This window comes from Lontra canadensis, unplaced genomic scaffold (assembly GCF_010015895.1).
Source record: "Lontra canadensis isolate GAN:19392208 unplaced genomic scaffold, GSC_riverotter_1.0 scaffold14, whole genome shotgun sequence".
Classification (NCBI taxonomy): domain Eukaryota; kingdom Metazoa; phylum Chordata; class Mammalia; order Carnivora; family Mustelidae; genus Lontra; species Lontra canadensis.
In genome coordinates, this window is record NW_022631008.1 from 24,897,375 (window position 1) to 24,915,584 (window position 18,210).

An 18,210-nucleotide genomic window follows, 5' to 3' on the forward strand; every position below is an offset into this window, starting at 1 on the left:
ATTGGAGGTACTTAAATTTTAAAATAATTTTATCTTGCATATATTTTGTGTTAGTGTTAATATGTTTTGTTATGTTAGTAATGTTAATATTTACTACTATCAAAAATGTATCTGGTAGAGATCATTTTTATCTTATTGAAATATATCACAATATACATAGTATAGAAATATGTCATAGTATATTGATTTGTAATAGTGATGAGCCATGAATTTATTTTTATGCCTTTTTTTCCATAGAAAACTGCTGAAGCTTTTAGTATAACCCCGTAATAGAAAAGTGATTCACTGTTTATTAGTATTGTGATATACAGAATAACTTACGATTTCAGGAATTTTCAAGATTAGTATCTTCCGGGACTTTGGAAACAATTGTGGGGATTCCCCTGGATTTCCCACCTGTGTGGTTACCCCCAGCTGGCCTTTGGTTCTTCAAGCCAGGACTGCAGGTTTTCTGTTGGAGTTGGAGTTGCCCTGAGCAGTCCTGACTTGATTGTCTTCAGTCTGAAAGCTGTAAAATGGGTAATTCACCCCGTTTTTCGCTTCTCTCAAGTGTCCACTCTCTTCAGTTCTGTTCACTGCCCAGTACCTTCAGGTCACCTGTTTTTGTATTTTGTCTGTTCGTAACAGCTGCCATAGGCAGGAGGGCCAATGGCAGGTAGAGCTTATTAGGTCCTACTAGACCCAGAACTCTTCTCCCTATTCTGAGAGAGCCCAACCCACCTAGTATCTTATGAAGAAGGCTGGATGGGAAATAGCTTTTTCGGAGAATTCACCTGCCCAAAAATGTCTTTATTTTGCTTGTTTGATAGTTTGACCTGGCATGGTTCGTTTGACAATAACTTCCCGTTAGGAAGTTTAGACGCTTACCGTTCTCTTTGTGCTTCCATTATTACAGATGCAAAGTTTCATGAGCATGGATACAAATCAGTTTCTTGACCTTTTATATGTAACCTGTTATTCCTCTTGAAGCTTCTAGGATATTCCTTCTTTATTCCTGGTTTCTTAAGTTTCCTGCTAATGTGCCTTGGAATGGAACCTTTTCTCCCATTCTTTGTCGCGGGTGTCCCCTGGACTCCTTCACTGTAGATAGTCGTGCTCTTCAGTTCTAGGCAACTTCGAAAAATTGATTTTAGAATTTAATTAATTAAATTAATTAATTAATCTCAGAATTTAGTTTTTTCATTGCTGCTCCTTTTATTTTTTTTCTCCATAGTCTTCGGAGCTTCTCCTGGTTGGATTTTGGACCTTCTGGATGTATTTTCTCATTCTTCTATTTTCCCTTCTGTTTTCTAGTTTTTGTTCTTTTTGTTCTATTTTCTGAAAGATTACTTCAACTTTTTCTTCGAATTCTTTTCCTGAATTTATTTAACAGTCATATTTAGAGCTCTCTCTTATGCACTAATTGTTCTTTTAGTTTATAGCATCCTTCTTTGTTTATGCACATAATATCTTCTTCTCTTTAGGTGTATTAGAGTGTATTTGTCTTTGTTTCCTCCAAGATCCTCTTTTTCTACCTCTTTTCATCCTTATTTTATATCTTACGGGCTTTCTTTAAATTCCTAGAGATACTTGGTTGTCCATTCACAAGATTGAAGCATTAAAAAGCTGATTAGAAATTCCGTGTGCATGGATAGGGTTTTGCTGATGGTAGGCTTCACTGGAGAGTGGTGGATGGTGTGGCAGGTCAGATTTTCCATTGAAGAGACCCCAGATGTCAGTATCTGCAAGTCTTTCTTTTGGCTATTCAGGGTCCTCCAGAGTGTTTCCTTCAATCTTTCTACTTCCTACGGTAGAACTTTGGCTGGTAGGGTTCTGGGTACTGAAGAGGGAGGGACTGTTGGTTTCACTGTTTATTTAATATGTAGGATTTCAGTATGGTGTCTCTCCCCCTTTCTTCATTGTTAAAATTGACCCAGATGATGAACTTACCAGTTTCAGCTGGAGTGGGGGAGGTGTTCAGGACTCTTGCTGTTAAGGGCAGGGCATCAAAAGAACTGCTGTTGTCTTATTTTCCAGTGAACCCCCCATTTACAGCCTGTCCCCCCTCACCTATAACTTCAAGTATATCTAGCAGTGCTAAACCTTTGGAGGATTTTTAGTGAGAACTGACTTGCTTCATGTTGGCTTAGCACCCTACCTCCCACCTTCTGATTTCTCAATCTACCAAGGTTCTACTCATCCAATTAAAGACAACAATGCCAGATTCTTTTTTTTTTTTTTTTCAGACTCCCCTAATCTTTCCAGGTGACTTGTATAGAGAACCCTTCCCTCCCATCACTTGTCTTTGGGGGAAGGTAAATCACCCTCTTCTCTCCTAAGGGGAAAGCACTTACGTCAATATACAGATCATCTAAACATAAAACCAACAAGGAAAAAGTGGCTTCAAATGACACCCTGGACCAGATGAATCTAATGGATATATTCGGGACATTCCATCCTAAAACAGCAGATACACATTCTTTTCAAGTGCACGTGGAACATTCTCCAGAATAAATCACATATTAGGTGATCAAAACAAGCCTCAAAAATTTCAAAAAGGTTGAAGTCATACCATGCATCTTTTCTGACCACGACACTATGGAACTAGAAATCAACCTGAAGAAAAAGTCCTAAGGGGAAGAAGGGGAGAGAAAGGCTCTTATCACAGATACTAGACATAAAGACTCCTGATTCCTTTTCTCCTTTTAGGAAGACAGTGTGGTGTGGTAAAGAGGAGGGGCTGGTGAAGGAGGAGGGGGTGGCATTTGGAATAGGGCTGGTTCTCTTCATGATTTAACCATGGGGGCAGGAGTCTAGATCCAGCCATTAGTGGCACACTGGTGGTTCTCTTTAGAAACTTGGGGCCACTAAGCACTTCTAGCCATCAACTTTGGACCTTAACTGCAGTTCCAGGACAAGAGGGAAGAGTCATACTCAAAAACTGCATAATGTTTCATTGTGTGAGTATATTCAAATGTACTTCTTAGTCCCCATTGTGGGACATTAGGGTTTTTTTTTTTTTTTCTCACTTTTTTGATGTTAGAAGTGTCACAACGAACATCCTTGTAGTTGTTAACCGTTGTTATTTCCATAGGTGAAATCCTTATGAGCGGAACAGCTGGGTGATGTGGTATGCATGTTTTAAATGTTTTTGTCACATATTATTCAGTTGCCCTGAAATCTTGTACCGATTTTATACCCCTCCCAGTAGTATGTGAAGAGGCTCTCTTTTCCCCTTAAGTACGCTTGGTCTAGATTTTCCTCATCTCTGCCAGTTTAGATAAAAGAATAGTATTGCATGTTTTTACTTTGCATTTGTTATCACTAGTGAATGAATGGTTTTACATGATGGCTTCTTGGCCATCAAGCTATTTTTATTTTTATTTTTTTTTCATCGAGCTATTTTTAAATGTAGTTTTTCTTTTCAGAACCTTTGTCAGTTTTTCTATTTGTGTTATTAACATTGTATTAATTTTTAATACATTGATAATAAATGCCATACATGTTGCTACTGTTTGATATGCCTATATATTTTATTTATAATACTTTGTTGTTCAGCAATTTAAAATTTTTCTATATTCAGATCTTAGATAAGTGACGGCTTAATTCTCTGAGTCTCAGTTTTCTCTTCTGTAAAAATGGGATAATAGCAAATACTGCATGGGAAGGCGGGGTGATATAGGTGAACTGTTGCATACTAGTTGCTTATATACTACAGCTTTTTGTTAATCCCTGTGTGACACAGGGAAATCGTTCAGAATCATCTACATTTTTAAGTAGAATTACAAAACGTACTCAAAGATGTTTAAACCAGATACAAACCTGGGTAATGAGTAAAAATCTGAATCTTTTAAGCTAATATGGACAGGTAAATTTTAATTTCTCCTTTCACTTTCCTAATTCTCATCCTTCAGAAAAGTTCATGAGCTCTGATTGATGCATCCCCTTAAGTAGGGAAATCTGTCTGAGTAGAGTGTGAAAAGTCTAGTGTTTTCTTGTGAAGTATCGGTTAAGGGATTATGAATAAGTTCATTTCTTGTAAGGATTTCTTTCATAGCATCCTCATCTTATCTCATGTCAATACAGAGATATAGTTAATAAAATCAAGACACACTCTAGCCCCTCCCACTTTTAAGACAATATGAAGCTGAGGTTTCTGCCCTTCAATTGGTCAATAGAACTTACTTCCAGAGGTCAAGTACAATTTGGCTTAGATGGATAACAGACTGTTCAGTTGTAGGTTACATAAACTACTTTTGCAAATATTTCTTTTTAGTCCATTTAACACCAGTAAAAGTTTTTATTTTGCATCTTGTAACTTCTGGGTAACTTTTTATGATAATTTAATAGAATTGTATTTATTTATCTATTTCTTTTTGAGAGAGAGTGTGCGCTGGTGGAGGGGCAGAGGAAGAGAGAAAGAGAATCTTTTTTTTTTTTTTTTAAGATTTTATTTTTTTATTTATTTGTCAGCAGGAGAGTACACAGGCAGGCAGAGTGGCAGGCAGAGGCAGAGGGAGAAGCAGGCCTCCCCGCCATGCAGCGAGCCCAATGTGGGACTCCATCCCAGGACACTGGGATCATGACCCGAGCTGAAGGCAGCCGCTTAACTGACTGAGCCACCCAGGCATCCCAAGAAAGAGAATCTTAAGCAGACTCCATGCTCAGTGTAGAGCTCCACATGGGGCTCAAACTCATGATCCTGAGATCATGACCTGAGCCAAAACCCAGTCAGATGCTAGATCGACTGAGCCACCCAGAGGCCCCATTTAGAATTTTTTACTATAGTAAAATAATTAGGCCATTTCACATATAATCTCACTATAAGTGAAATCATATATAGTAATTACATAGATGATGTAGAAGGTGTGGCCTAACTTGTGAGCCACATTTTAATTTTATAGTATATTAGAGCACAGTGTAAAGGGGAAATCACCATTGAGGATGTTCGTAAGCTTTTGTTTGTTCACCAAATATGCTTTTAGAAATATAACTGTGTTCTGTCTTAGTTATTTTTCAGAATTAATTTCTCCCCCTCTGTCGGGTAACATGCCTATCCGAAGGAGAAGTTAACTTTCTGAAAGCCAGCAGATAAGCTGGGTGGCTGACTTTGCTCCTTCTGTTTTATATCCCTTAAAAATTTTAGTACCTTTGGTTCTCCAATAGTTGTGTATGTTTACACCACCATTACAAGGTGGAGACAATTTCAAATAAATTCCCAAGAATAATATTGGCAAAGCCACGTAAACATACATGTGCTTGGTATGGTCCTGACATTTACATTGGCTTGTGTGATTTCTTCGTACCTTTAAAATTGTTTTTTGTCTAGGGTGCCTGGGTGGCTCAGTGGGTTAAAGCCTCTGCCTTCAGCTCAGGTCATGATCTCAGGGTCCTGGGATAGAGCCCTGAGTTGGGCTCTCTGCTCAGCAGGGAGCCTGCTCCCCCACACCCCCCCCACCCCTGCCCTCTGCCTGCCTCTCTGCCTACTTGTGATCTCTGTCTGTCAAATACATAAATAAAATCTTTTAAAAAAATTCTTTTTTTGTCTCTATGATCACTTTCTGTAGTGTCATTTTATTATTGTAATACTACCCTATTCAAATGTCATACAAGGCTTTCCCTAAGTCAAATAGAATTTCCCCTGCAAAGTTAACATTGCAGATGATGTTTTTAAGATTCTTTGAGGTGGAATGGTTATCACTTGGAAGGTGACATTTCCAAACCCCTCATAGTGACCGTGTGCTATCCTGCATTTTAAATGCATTTGCTGTACAACAGTTGAAGAATTAGGTGCTTGTGTGTTAAATGCATGCCACCTGGTAATTATCTCAAGGGAGAAATGAGTTTGGTTTTGTTTGAACTTAAAGAAAAAATGATTTGTCATCTTGGTTTTCAAAGAGACTCCATTAAGATGAATGTCCAGAATTGAGTTTATTAGCTTCCACCCCTAGATATGAGTGATTTGTATATCAAAATTAAGCATATTGGCAGGTCATCATTTTAAAGTTTGTATGTAGAGTTGAAGAAAACTTACATTTACATTTGAAGTTCTTTTTTAACAGCATTTATTTCTTCTGCCAGTTATTTTATCTTATTGACAGTTAATTTACAAACCCCTCTTGAAAAAAAAGTGCTAAGAAGAAAGGGCATAGTGTTATCACATTAGTATTTGTGGGTTCCCTAAGCCATATGGTGATTTGTAATTAGAATACAAAGGATTCTTTGATGAGGCTAACTTCGTAGGAGCTGCAGCGGTAGGCATTGCAGAAGGAGAGAGTTTTCCTGAATTTCTGACGAGGACACTTTGGAAAGAAACTGTGTGGTCTATAATTGTCCCTGTACTCCAAGTCCGATAAAGTTATTGATGTGCAGATCAACTCGGTATTTCGAAGCTGGTAATTTAATTCTGGATGTTTGATCCTCTCAGTCAGTGGCTTGACTTGATTTTTTTTTTTTTTTAAGCAGCTTCAATATTTAATTTCACATGTACCCTCTCAGTAGAGATTTCAAAGGATACTTTGCTGGATGCTTGACTGCCTTGTCTATTTGCTCTTGTTTTGCATGCAAGAGAGAGCCAGAAGCCTTTCTTCTCATTGTGTACACATAGTATTAATGGATTTACTCTGCCTGTATCGTCTCATTACTGGAAACAGCCAGAAGCACAGAAGTCTTTCAGTGTATGCAAATAAGGCCGAATCATCTACCTGAGAGTTAATATTCTCTGCTTTTAAGTGTATTCGAAATCTAATGTTTGTATTTAGAGCATAACATCCTGTTCTCTTTTTTTATGGGCAAAAAGCTAAGCAGGCTGAGACAGCTGTTTGATGTGGCTTGGAGTGTTATTAATTTCATATTCTATTATTCTTTTCACTGTAGCACAAGTGAAGCTGATGTGGAGGCTGTCATGGATAAGTTGTTTGATGAGCTGGCTCAGAAACAAAATGATTGTACGTAAGTTAATTTCTCTTGAAAGAGAATACATTTAGAACACAATGCCCAATCTCCACTGACCAATTAATAAGTTCCATTGCTGTATATGGGTTGATGCCACACTCAAGTGGCAGTCATTGTATCAGCATTTTGTCTAATTTATGTGTTGAATCATGTGCTATTATTCATCAAGCTATGCATTTCCTATCTGTAAGAGATGAATTTTATAGTAATTATCCAGACAAGATTGAGTCTTTGTTCATGTTCCCATAGTAACTAGACCAAGGATTCTAAAAGTGCAAGGCAGAGAGCTGCGGCTGAATAAAGCCTGTGGAACTGTTGCCGACTGCACATTTGAAGAGCTGTGTGAGAGAGTAAGTATCCAGACACATCCAGACTCATTGGCCTTTTCACATGTTAAAATACTTCATATTTTCCTCTCTGCCTGTTTCACATTTTAAAAGACTGTTCACAGACTTGGAACTCATTTAACAGTCTCATGAAGGGAAATACTCGTCCGTATATGTCATGTGCCTTTTATGGGCCTTGGCTCGAAATTTGCACTTAGAAGGATGCTAAAGCAAAACTGGAAATACAGAGAGGACTGTCAACTGTTGCTGGAAGCAGAACAGAAACCAGTTTGAGGGATGTTTTGTGAAAGTCACACAGAAGAGAATTAAGTTTTTTTTAAACTGAGGGGAGGTTAGTATGTGGGGCAAGGAAAACGAAGTAATACTACCATGATCCAAGAAAGTATGACGTGAGAGAATTCCTAGGCCTCGTACTCATTGCCCACCTGTGATTGCTGTTTCTGATCTATTTGGGCGACAAAGTGAATTTCTGTAACCGTGACATCTGTATTATATAATAATATACTCAACAGAGGAAAGAAATATATATAACGCGTACATTCATATAAATGAGAAAGACCTTGTTGCAAATTCAGTATTGATATGAATTCTGTCTTTTTTTTTTTTTTAAGATTTTATTTATTTATTTCACAGACAGAGATCACAAGTAGGCAGAGAGGCAGACAGAGAGAAAGGGGGAAGCAGGCTCCCTGCCGAGCAGAGAGCCTGATGCAGGGCTCGATCCCAGGACCCTAGGATCATGACCTGAGCTGAAGGCAGAGGCTTTAACCCACTGAGCCACGCAGGCACCCCGAATTCTGTCTTTTAAAAAAGCTCAGGAATTCTCGTTACTCAGTGGATAGTCAACATATTTATTGACTATAAATCTTGAGACAAATTAAATATAACTTTTAGCGTAATTTCTTAATCGTCCTGTAAGTGGTCTCTGACTTATTTCAGGTTTTAAGATAACTAAAAAAGAATCATTTTTCAGTGAGGGGGAAGAGAAAGTCTTTATTTATAACTGCCAGCCATTTTGTGAGTACTTTTCTCAAAAGCTAATGACTTACTTACTTAGAACTAGTTTAGATTTGTAATCTTTAAACCAGAGAGATGAATCCAGTCTGCAGTTGTTATTAGAGAAATAAACCACTTCAGATCGATAAGGTTTAAGATCAACTAAGATCCTCTGACAGGACAAAAATGTCATCCCTGGTAGTAGGGAAATTCATCTTGGGTAATATGGACCCTTCTTCGCATTTCTGTGGGGTCAGTTTTGTCGAGGTCCCTGTAACCTATCATCTCTATTCGAAATTCTGCTAAGGCTTCCACTTAAGTTTTACTTACTTTGCTTGAGAAATAAACTTGAGAAAAATCTTGTGTATTGAAAAGATGAAGCTCCTCTTTCTTCCATGGAAGGGGACCTCATGAGGAAAGGGGAAGGATAGACCTGTTGTATCTTGGGCAAAGATGGTCTCTTGGAGCAGACACTGAGTATTTTTATTTTTTATGTGTTTATTATTTCAGGAGACACTTAACTGTTAGGAAAAGACCACTATTCATGGGCCCAGGTCTTCATAGCCTACTCTGGGGAGGTGGTGGGGAAGAAGATTGTTACAAGAATTCTTTTTCCTTTATTTATAAAGTTTCAGAACAATTAAATAAATTCAGGCAAAAGGTTGCTAGTGTATATTTTACCTTTTTAAATTAAATTATGGTATAGGTCAATCAAAAGATTTTGTTCTACCCTTTTTATATAATTCTCGGGGCCCATGTGAAGCAGGCTGGGTCCAGATACGTGTGTCGAAATTTTACATTTAAAGGCATGTGTCCTGAATTCCTTCTCACGCCATTCTAACTGCATCCTGCAAATTGGCCTTGCAAGGCAGCTAAAAGACTAGAGTTTGTAGGGAGGATTCAGGGCTGGTTGAACAGGTGTCTAAGATAACTCTCAAGATGCCTTTCAACACCAAGGTTATGAATGTTTAACTTAAGAGTGGATGAGGACAGTGAGGATGAAAAGAGAGGACAGAAAGATTTAGGGATAATTTTTGACATTGGATTCACATCCTCCCTGTAAGGATCTGACCCACTGTCTACTAAACTCCTCTTCATCTCGCTTCTGCCATACCTGTCCCCTATGCTTTAGCCAGGCCCACTGCCTTATTTGGACATGGTGTTGCCCAAGCTCAGCGTATTTGGGAAACTGGCACACACAGATGGGCAATGCTGCAGGCATGGTTTCGCTGCTGGGAAGGTGAAAGGCCAGGGAGATTCCTGGGCTGCCTCAGTTCTGGTGATTAATGCCCTTATTCCCTGATGCTAATCACCACTGTTGGCATCCAGACACCATCAGCCTTGACTCTTGGCCAAATAGTAGAGATAAAAGCTATTCATCCTTTAGTATTGACTGAGAGTGTACCAAGCACGGGACACAAACCAGAAGTAGTTCCCAACCGGTGGTTTCATTTGGAATACGTGAAAAGAAATAAAGCATAAAATAGAGATGGAGAAGCAAAATGTTTTTTAACAATTCCCCGAGAGATACTGTTAGATACAGTTATGTCTAACACATATGAACTATTTTGATATAATCAATATTAATGGAAAAAAGGTAAGGCCAAACCAAAACACATATCTGATGGATCTCCATTCCTTGAATACTAATAACCAAAGAAGAAAAAAACTAATAAACAAGAAGTTGACAGTGAACATGTGTATACCCATGCATATGCATCAACTGATACATTTTTCTGCTTAGACTTTTTACAAACACACCTGGCTACCTGTCATTATTTTTAAGACACAAATAACAAACTACTCTTGCAAATAGTTACTTGTGAGCACAGTTATCAGTTGAGGAAACAATTTTCTGCAGGTGTAAAAATTACATTTTTCAATAAGGAAAATTTAGGTATAGTCAGTTTACTCATTAAGCCTTTAGAATTCGGTTTTGGCTCACTTTCTTTGAACAGTGTTCTTTCATTTCTGGTCTACAAAAACTTAACCCTAAAGCAAGTGGTTCTCAAACTGTTTGGTTTCAGAACCCCTTCACACTCTTAAAAATTATTGAGGAACCCAAAGAGCTTTTGTTTATGTAGGTTATCCCTCTTGATATTTACTTTATGTATTAGAAATTAAAACTGAGAAAATTTTTAAGTACTTATAATCGATTTAAAATAACAATGATAAAACCCATTCTATTCATCCTATCAAATTAGCATAAATATCACTTTTGAGAAAAATATTTTCCAAAGTGAAAATAATTCATTAAGAAGAGTGACATTAGGGGCGCCTGGGTGGCTCAGTGGGTTAAACCTCTGCCTTCGCTCAGGTCATGATCCCAGGGTTTTGGGATCGAGCCCCGCATCGGGCTCTCTGCTCAGCAGGGAGCCTGCTTCTCTTCCTCTCTCTCTGCCTGCCTCTCTGCCTACTTGTGATCTCTGTCAAATAAATAAATAAAATAAAATAAAATAAAATAAAAAGAAGAGTGTCATTATATTTTTTGTAAAGCTCTTTAACATCTGGCTTAATAGAAGATAGGGACATTCTCCTTTCTGCTTCTGCATTCAATCTATTATGTGTTGATTGAAGTATAGAAGAAAATCTGGTCTCGTAAAGATGTATAGTTAGAAATGGGAAAAATATTTTAATAGCCTTATCAGATAATTGTGGGTGCTCTTTTTTGATGCTACATGAAAATTCAATAAGAACTTCCTTCCAAAGAGCACAGTATGTGAAGGGGGGGGAAGAGTAACTTTCTTTTAGAGAAACCTGATAAACACCATCTCAAACAAGTGTGATCAACATTCATATCAACAGCAATGACTCATGTTGGTAGCTATGCCCTTTATATGATGTGAGGAAAATAGCACTTGACCTCTGTGGTCTGTCTCCCACTACCCATAATTCCAGTCTAATCATGAGAAAGGCATCAGGCAAATTCTAGCTGAGGGACATTCTCTTGTAGAATAACTGGCCAGTACTCTCCAAAACCACCAGGATCTTCAAAAATAACGAAAGTTATGAGAAACTGTCACAGCAGAGGGGAGCCTAAGAGCCATGATGACTAAAAGGTAATATGGTATCCTTAATGGGATCATGGAACAGAAAAAGGACCTTAGATTAAAAGTAAGGAGCTATGGTGAGTGCTGTGAAGTGTATAAACCTGGCGATTCACAGACCTGTACCCCTGGTGCTAATAATAAATTATATGTTTATTAAAATTTTTTTTAAAAAAGTAAGGAAATCTGAACCAAATAGGGACTTCAGCTAATAGTATATATCAATATTGGTTTATTAATTGTAACAAATATGCATGCTAACATAAGGTGTTAATAATAGGGGAAATTGGATTTGGAAGTGTTTGAAAACTCTGTACTATCTTTTCAATTTTTCTGTAAACCTGAAACTATCCTTAAAAAGTCTTACTTAAATTAAAAAAAAAAATTGACAAGAAGTAGATTTTAAACTCTTAGTTACAGTGTAGAATCTGAGACAGTATCAGTGTATTTTTGACATACATTATTAAAATCCATTAATCCTTCTTTTTTAAAAAAGATTTTATTTAAATCTTTTTTTTTTAAGATTTTATTTATTGGGGCACCTGGGTGGCTCAGTGGGTTAAAGCATCTGCCTTTGGCTCGGGTCATGATCTCAGGATCGGGTCACGATCCTCAGGATCGGGCTCTCTGCTCAGCATGGAGCCTTCTTTCCCCTCTCTCTCTCTGCCTGCTTCTCTGCCTACTTGTGATCTCTGTCAAATAAATAAATGAAATCTTTGAAAAAAAAAAAGATTTTATTTATTTGAGAAAGAGAGCATAAGCAAAAGAGCACAACCAGGGGGAGAAGCAGAGGGAGAGGGAGAAGCAGGGAGCCTGATGTGGAGCTCTGTCCCAGGACCCTGGGATCATAACCTGAGCCAAAGGCAGATGCTTAACTGACTGAGCCACCCAGGTGCCCTTCCATTAACTTTAACATCTGGCTTAATAGAGGATAGGGATATCCTCCTATCTAACTTTACTTCTCTTTTAAAGATTTTGTATTTATTTGAGAGAGAGTGTGTGTGAGCAGGGGAAGAAGCAAAAGGGGATGGGATAGTGGACTCCCCACTCAGCAGGGAGCCTGACTCATTACTCAATCCCAAGACCCCAAGATCATGACCTGAGCCAAAAGCAGACATTTAACTGACCAGGCCACCCAGAAACCCCTCCTTCTTGAGCTTTAAATGGATCTTTATGCAGTGGTTATTAGAAAATATTGGTTGACCGAATTATATAGATCTTCTACATGTTGCCACATTTAATCCTAGCATTAGATTAGATTAGATCAGATTAGCACATCTAATCCAAAGCATTAGATTCCTTAATATCACCATCAGTCTCATCAGAAAAAAATTGGAAGGCTGTCAAGTTCATGATGGCAGCAGCAAGTTTTCCAAAATTCTAATTTTCCCTTACTTGCTCAAATCTTATCACTGACAATGAATTACTTTTAGTTGTTTTCCTTGAAGTGGAAGTCTTACTTGGTTCATTTTCAAGAAACTATCTGTGGAACATTGTAAGAAAATGTCTTATAGTTTACCTGTAACTTAGTCTTTCAAATAAAAAGGATGCTCCATGATAGAAGTGGCTAGTTCAGCTAGCAACTCAAGCAACCGCACAAATGCTTTTCCTCAAGACAACCATTATATTTGGTGTATAGCAGAAGTATTTTATGTGTACTTCCTTCACCACAGAGAATAATAAAAAGATGTGTTCTCAAGGGTTGAGATTTAACAAAATCCTTCTTACTGGTTCTCTAAGGATGTTTTTAAGTAGAACTGGATTTATTATTATTTTTTTAACTGGACGATGGAGAATACAAATGGTTTGGGGCCATTGCTTTGATTCATGCTTAAGTGTCAGCAGTTTTACCCACCATTGCTTTTGTACCATTACTGCAAACTATTTACCTTTTATAGTATCCTAGTATTATTATAGAAAGTTTTGACCTCAGGGACCCCTGAAAGGGTCTCAGGGACCCCCAGAGATCTAAAAACCGTATTTTAAGAGCCACTGACTTAAATAACAGTATCTCTGAGTTCTTCATTGCCCTCTACTTAAGCCAAGCAACCATGTCAAGGAAACCTGAAAGCCTAAGGCTTAAGGTCACTAGCCTGGAGCTATAGGGCCTTCCCAGCTTTCAGGAGAACACAGGGGTCAGTAACACAGTACTGGATGGCGTGGTTATGCCAGGCCACATGAGTTGGACAGTTCTGTCCTAAGGGTCTCAGCACAGAGGGAGCTCTCTCACTGGAGGATATCTGCTCCCCAGCCACCTTCAGGCGTGGGAGCTCACAAAGTATCTGATTGTATTTCATGATCGAACCAGAACTGAAGATTTGATGTAACTTGTCCAGAACATTTTCAGATAGAGTGTAATAATGAAGAGCACACAGTCTGATTTCTGGATTACCAAGGAGTTCAAGCCCCAGTTCCGCCACTTGCTAACCATATGATCTTGTGAAAGTAACTGAACATGTCAGTACCTCAGTTTCTCCACCTATAAAATGGGCACAATAATAGTGACTATGTATTGTAGATATTAAATGAGGTAATACATATAAAGTGCCTAGAATAATGCTTGATACATCGCAGTGTGTGCTTTATTATTATGCAGGTACTATGGACTCTCCTAATTGGGTCTGCTTTTCTGGGCATGACAGTACTGAATTGTAGACTTGCAGAGAAAGAGAATCCCGGAGATACCAAGAAGCTAGATGTTAACCTTGGAGCAGGGAAGGAGAGAGGTATGCGAAGATGGGAATGATCTGGGCTTTTCTAGTTTTGCTTAATGGCATACATCAATGGCTTACAGTCAAAACCTTCTTTTATCTATGATGGCACTAATAGACAAATTTCTATCTAATATATAAAACTGTAAATATATTATTTTTTCCTGGAAGGGGCCACGGCTCAAAAATAATCTTTACAGACCGTCAACGCATTCACTCCTTGCCAAAGGTTTTGTTTCATGGTGGTGTCAGGTGTGGTGGTTGGATGAGCCTCAATCTTTAGGAGCCTTCCAGAAAACTGTGACATCTAAAGCTGAGACTGTCCTGCTTTGTTCACTGGGGGTTAGAAATGTTTTTTTTTTCTTTACTGAATTTTTTTTAAAGATTTTTAAGATTTTGTTTATTTATTTGAGAGAGGGGAGAGGGGTAGAGGGAGAAGCAGACTTCCTGCTGAGCAGGGAGCCCAATGTGGGACTCAGTCCCAGGACCCTGAGATCACGACTCAAGCCGAAGGCAGATGCTTAACCAATTGACCCACCCAGGTACCCTGAATGGTTTTTATTTACTGAACTATTTAGTCTGACTCAGAAGGTCATTATAATTAAGAATTTTAAGGGGCACCTGGGTGGCTCAGTCGTTAAGTGTCTGCCTTTGGCTTAGGTCATGGTCTCAGGGTCCTGGGATTGAGCCCCGCATGAGGCTCCCTGCTCGGCGGGAAGCCTGCTTCTCCCTCTCCCACTCCCCCTGTTTGTGTACCCTCTCTTGCTGTCTTTCTCTCTCTGTGTCAAATAAATAAAATCTCTATTAAAAAAAATTTTAGGTTATATCTAAAACTGAATGATTTCAAGAGTCTTCTTCATGCAAGTATTCAGTATCTGAATTGCCACAGTTATAACGTTGAAGAGAAATGCAAAATTATCGGGGCACTTGGGTGGCTTAGTCGGTTAAGTGTCTGACTCTTGATTTCAGCTCAGGTCATGTTCTCAGGGTCCTAAGATCAAGCCCCACATCAGGCTCTCTGCACTAGGTGTGGAGTCTGCTTAAGATTCTCTCTCCCTCTTCCTCTGCCCTTCCTCCCCCTGTGCACACTCACGCTCTCTCTCTCTATAAAAAGGAAAAACGTGCAAAATTATCATAACAAGAAAATAGTCCCAAATGAACTGACCACTTAAAAATGTAGCCCTTCCTCAAACATCTCTCATCGCTTAATACTAGTTCCTAGCCCCACCGATCAAGTCAAAGTCTTTTGCCAGTCATTCAGTACTTGTCTGAGGTAGTAAACATCCCATCATAACAATGTAGTTAAAAGTAAACCTATCCATGCAAAGCCACTGACAAATGAAGACTGGCCAACCTGATGAATGAAAAAAAAATGAAGAATAATGATACCATAAAAGCTTTAAAAGAAAATAATTGAAATATTTATTAATTAAAAGAGGATTTTGATAAACCCAATAAAATCCTTAAATATTTTTGTAAAAATATTTTTCTTTGTAGTTGAACAACCAAATTGTGAAATGTAGGATGTACTATTTTATCATCCTATAATTTAGTCAAAGTTTTGCTGAAAATGAATTGTAGTAATTCATTATTTATTCTAGGAATTTAGTTCATTGTTACTATTACCCATTATTTTTGTTAAATAAGCTAAAACAACATTTTTATGTGTCATTTGCATTTTTCAAGATAAAGCAAGATTGGAGGTTGAATTGAAGGATCAATTTTTACTAATTATAGATGGTGATTTATATCTTTCAGGGAAATAACTATATATTGGGTTATAAGTTGTTATTAATTTTTTTTTTTGTATTTTGCTGGTTTAAAGGGAGAAAGAAAAAAGACCTTTACAGAAATGCCCATAAAAGAAGGCTGGATTAGAAATTTGGAAACTATAGCTGCTTGGGATGTGACCATTTCTATGATGTAAAGGTAGGGAGTGGGGGGAGAAGCATCAAAAGGAATGAAGAAAAACTGGCTTGAGAGAACACCTTCCTACTTTCTTCACATGACGAGTTTTCTCTTACAGGGCCCATTGTGAGGCCGAGTGGTCTTGCTTACCTTCTGTTCCCAAACTAGGGCAAGAACAGCTCCTTCGGTGATGCAGTGTATGGCTGCAGATTTGAAACTCTGCAAGCCTTTGACGACTTAGACCCAGCTCCCTGCTGAGGGAGAAAGCTGGCTTTCATTTTCTATGAAAATGTGTCTGGTCCCTGTAATGGGGAGAAAGCCCCTAGGGATTCCCAGAGTGTCTCGAGGGAGCAATGAATGTGCTGAGAACTGTGCAACTTCCCCATGTTCCTCTGTCTTAGGAGTAGAATTATTTTGACGATCAGATTCAATAGTAGATACAACTCCTCATGTTCCCTTTACGATCACTTCTGTAAGAAAGTAGGACAAACTAATATTTAATATTTGCTTTGGGATTTGAGAGGAACGTGTCATTTACCTGCTCAATGATTAAGAAGTATGAATTAAAATTTTAAAAATTGAAGTGGTCATTAGCTTTTAAAAATTAGAACTTGTTTTTTACTTTAAACTGATCTGACTTGGATTTAATAATAAATATATCACAACCCTAAACTATAGAATCTGATTCCCAAAGTACCAAGGAGGTCAAGCCCTGACCGTGCTATGTGATCTTGGGAAAGTAACTCAACATCTCAGGGCCTCAATTTCTCTCCCTACTAAATGAGGATAATAAGAGGAATAGTTCTAGAAACAAAAGATCTGTACAGTGAAAACACTGGTAAAGTGTTGAGGAAATACAGATCAACCAATTAATAGGACTGTAAAACACTTTATAGGTACTTTAAGTGTACTTGTTTGATTATTTTTGAAGTTTTAACACTGATGGCTTTTCTAATGCTTATCTACCAACTGGCTCTTATTTTTTAACAAAAAGTTTTGTATATCAAGTAATTCTCTGATTTTTAGCTTTCAGGTTTTTTTCTATTTCCCACCACAAAATACCTGATTTGATATACTCTGTAGTACCTTTCCTTAGATTAGGTCAGTTGACTGAGAATTAGTCATTACTCAGTACATTGGTAATTAGATATTTAGTAAGATATATCCCATTAGATATATTATGACTTTAAAATGTGTTTTGTAGAAAAAAAAGTTTGAGAATTGTTAGGATGCACTATTTTTGTTTCTTAAGATAACTCAGTGAAGATATTAAATCAGGCAAAGATTTTGCGAAAAAACTAGAAATGAGTTATAATATCAAAAATTGTAGGATTGGGGCACCTGGGTGGCTCAGTTGGTTAAGCATCTGTCTTTCTTTTTTTTAAGATTTTATTTATTTATTTATTTATTTATTTATTTATGCATGAGAGAGAGAGAGAGGAAGAGGCAGAGGGAGAAGCAGACTCCCTGCTGAGCAGGGAGCCCAATGCGGGACTCGATCCCAGGACCTGGGATCATGACCCAAGGCAGATACTTAACCGACTGAGCCACTCTAGTGTCCCAAGCATCTATCTTCAGCTCAGGTCATGGTCCCAGGATCAAGCCCCACGTCAGGCTCCCTGCTCTGTAGGGAGTCTGCTTCTCCTTCTGCTCCCAACCCAGCTTGTACTCTCTCTCTGTCTGTCTCTCAAATAAATAAATAAAATATTTGAAGAAAATTTCTTTAAAAAAATCGTACAATTTCTGTGTATTTTAGGATCAAATGTTACTTGGCTCTTTTATCTTTTATTGTTAATCAAGAAATATATGTTGTGTAAGATTCCCCTTTTCCCAAGATTGTTACATTGATTCAGTGGCTAGCAACTATTTCTTAAGTGCTTCCATATTGGTATACCACTATGTTTTGAGGAATATAAAAGAAGGTATGAGAAGTTTCTTTCAAAAAGTTTATAATTTAGTAAAGGAAATAACATGAAGAAATACCAGACAATGTTGTAGAGTGGAAAGAGGTCCAAATGAATCAAGAAATAGGAATTCCAATCAGCTGAGTGGCCTTGGACAGATTACTTAACCTCTCTGGGTCCAAGTACCTCATCTGCAAAATGTGGGATGTGATCAACTGAATTCTTTCCTTGGTTTGAGCTATAAGTCTATTTTGAGGAGTTAATGTTCGTTAGTACATATAATGAGTACATCAGGAGTGAAAATTAAGGATAGTAAGGATTGGGAAGACTCTGAAGGGACACGAGATTTAAGGAGGAAATTGAT

At 38.0% G+C, this 18,210-nt stretch overlaps 1 protein-coding gene across 2 annotated transcripts in view; it reads left to right on the forward strand.

The window, feature by feature from the left end:
* The window catches only part of AFG1L (AFG1 like ATPase), a 225,537-nt gene that overhangs the window by 184,709 nt on the left and 22,618 nt on the right, over positions 1–18,210 (forward strand). Inside the window, exons 9-11 of one of the 2 annotated variants that reach the window (XM_032858265.1) lie at positions 6,856–6,926; positions 7,183–7,283; positions 13,920–14,049. In XM_032858265.1, coding sequence (XP_032714156.1) covers positions 6,856–6,926; positions 7,183–7,283; positions 13,920–14,049 — 302 coding nt within the window. The remainder of the gene's footprint in view (positions 1–6,855; positions 6,927–7,182; positions 7,284–13,919; positions 14,050–18,210) is intronic. The other variant, XM_032858264.1, reaches the window with a different exon arrangement.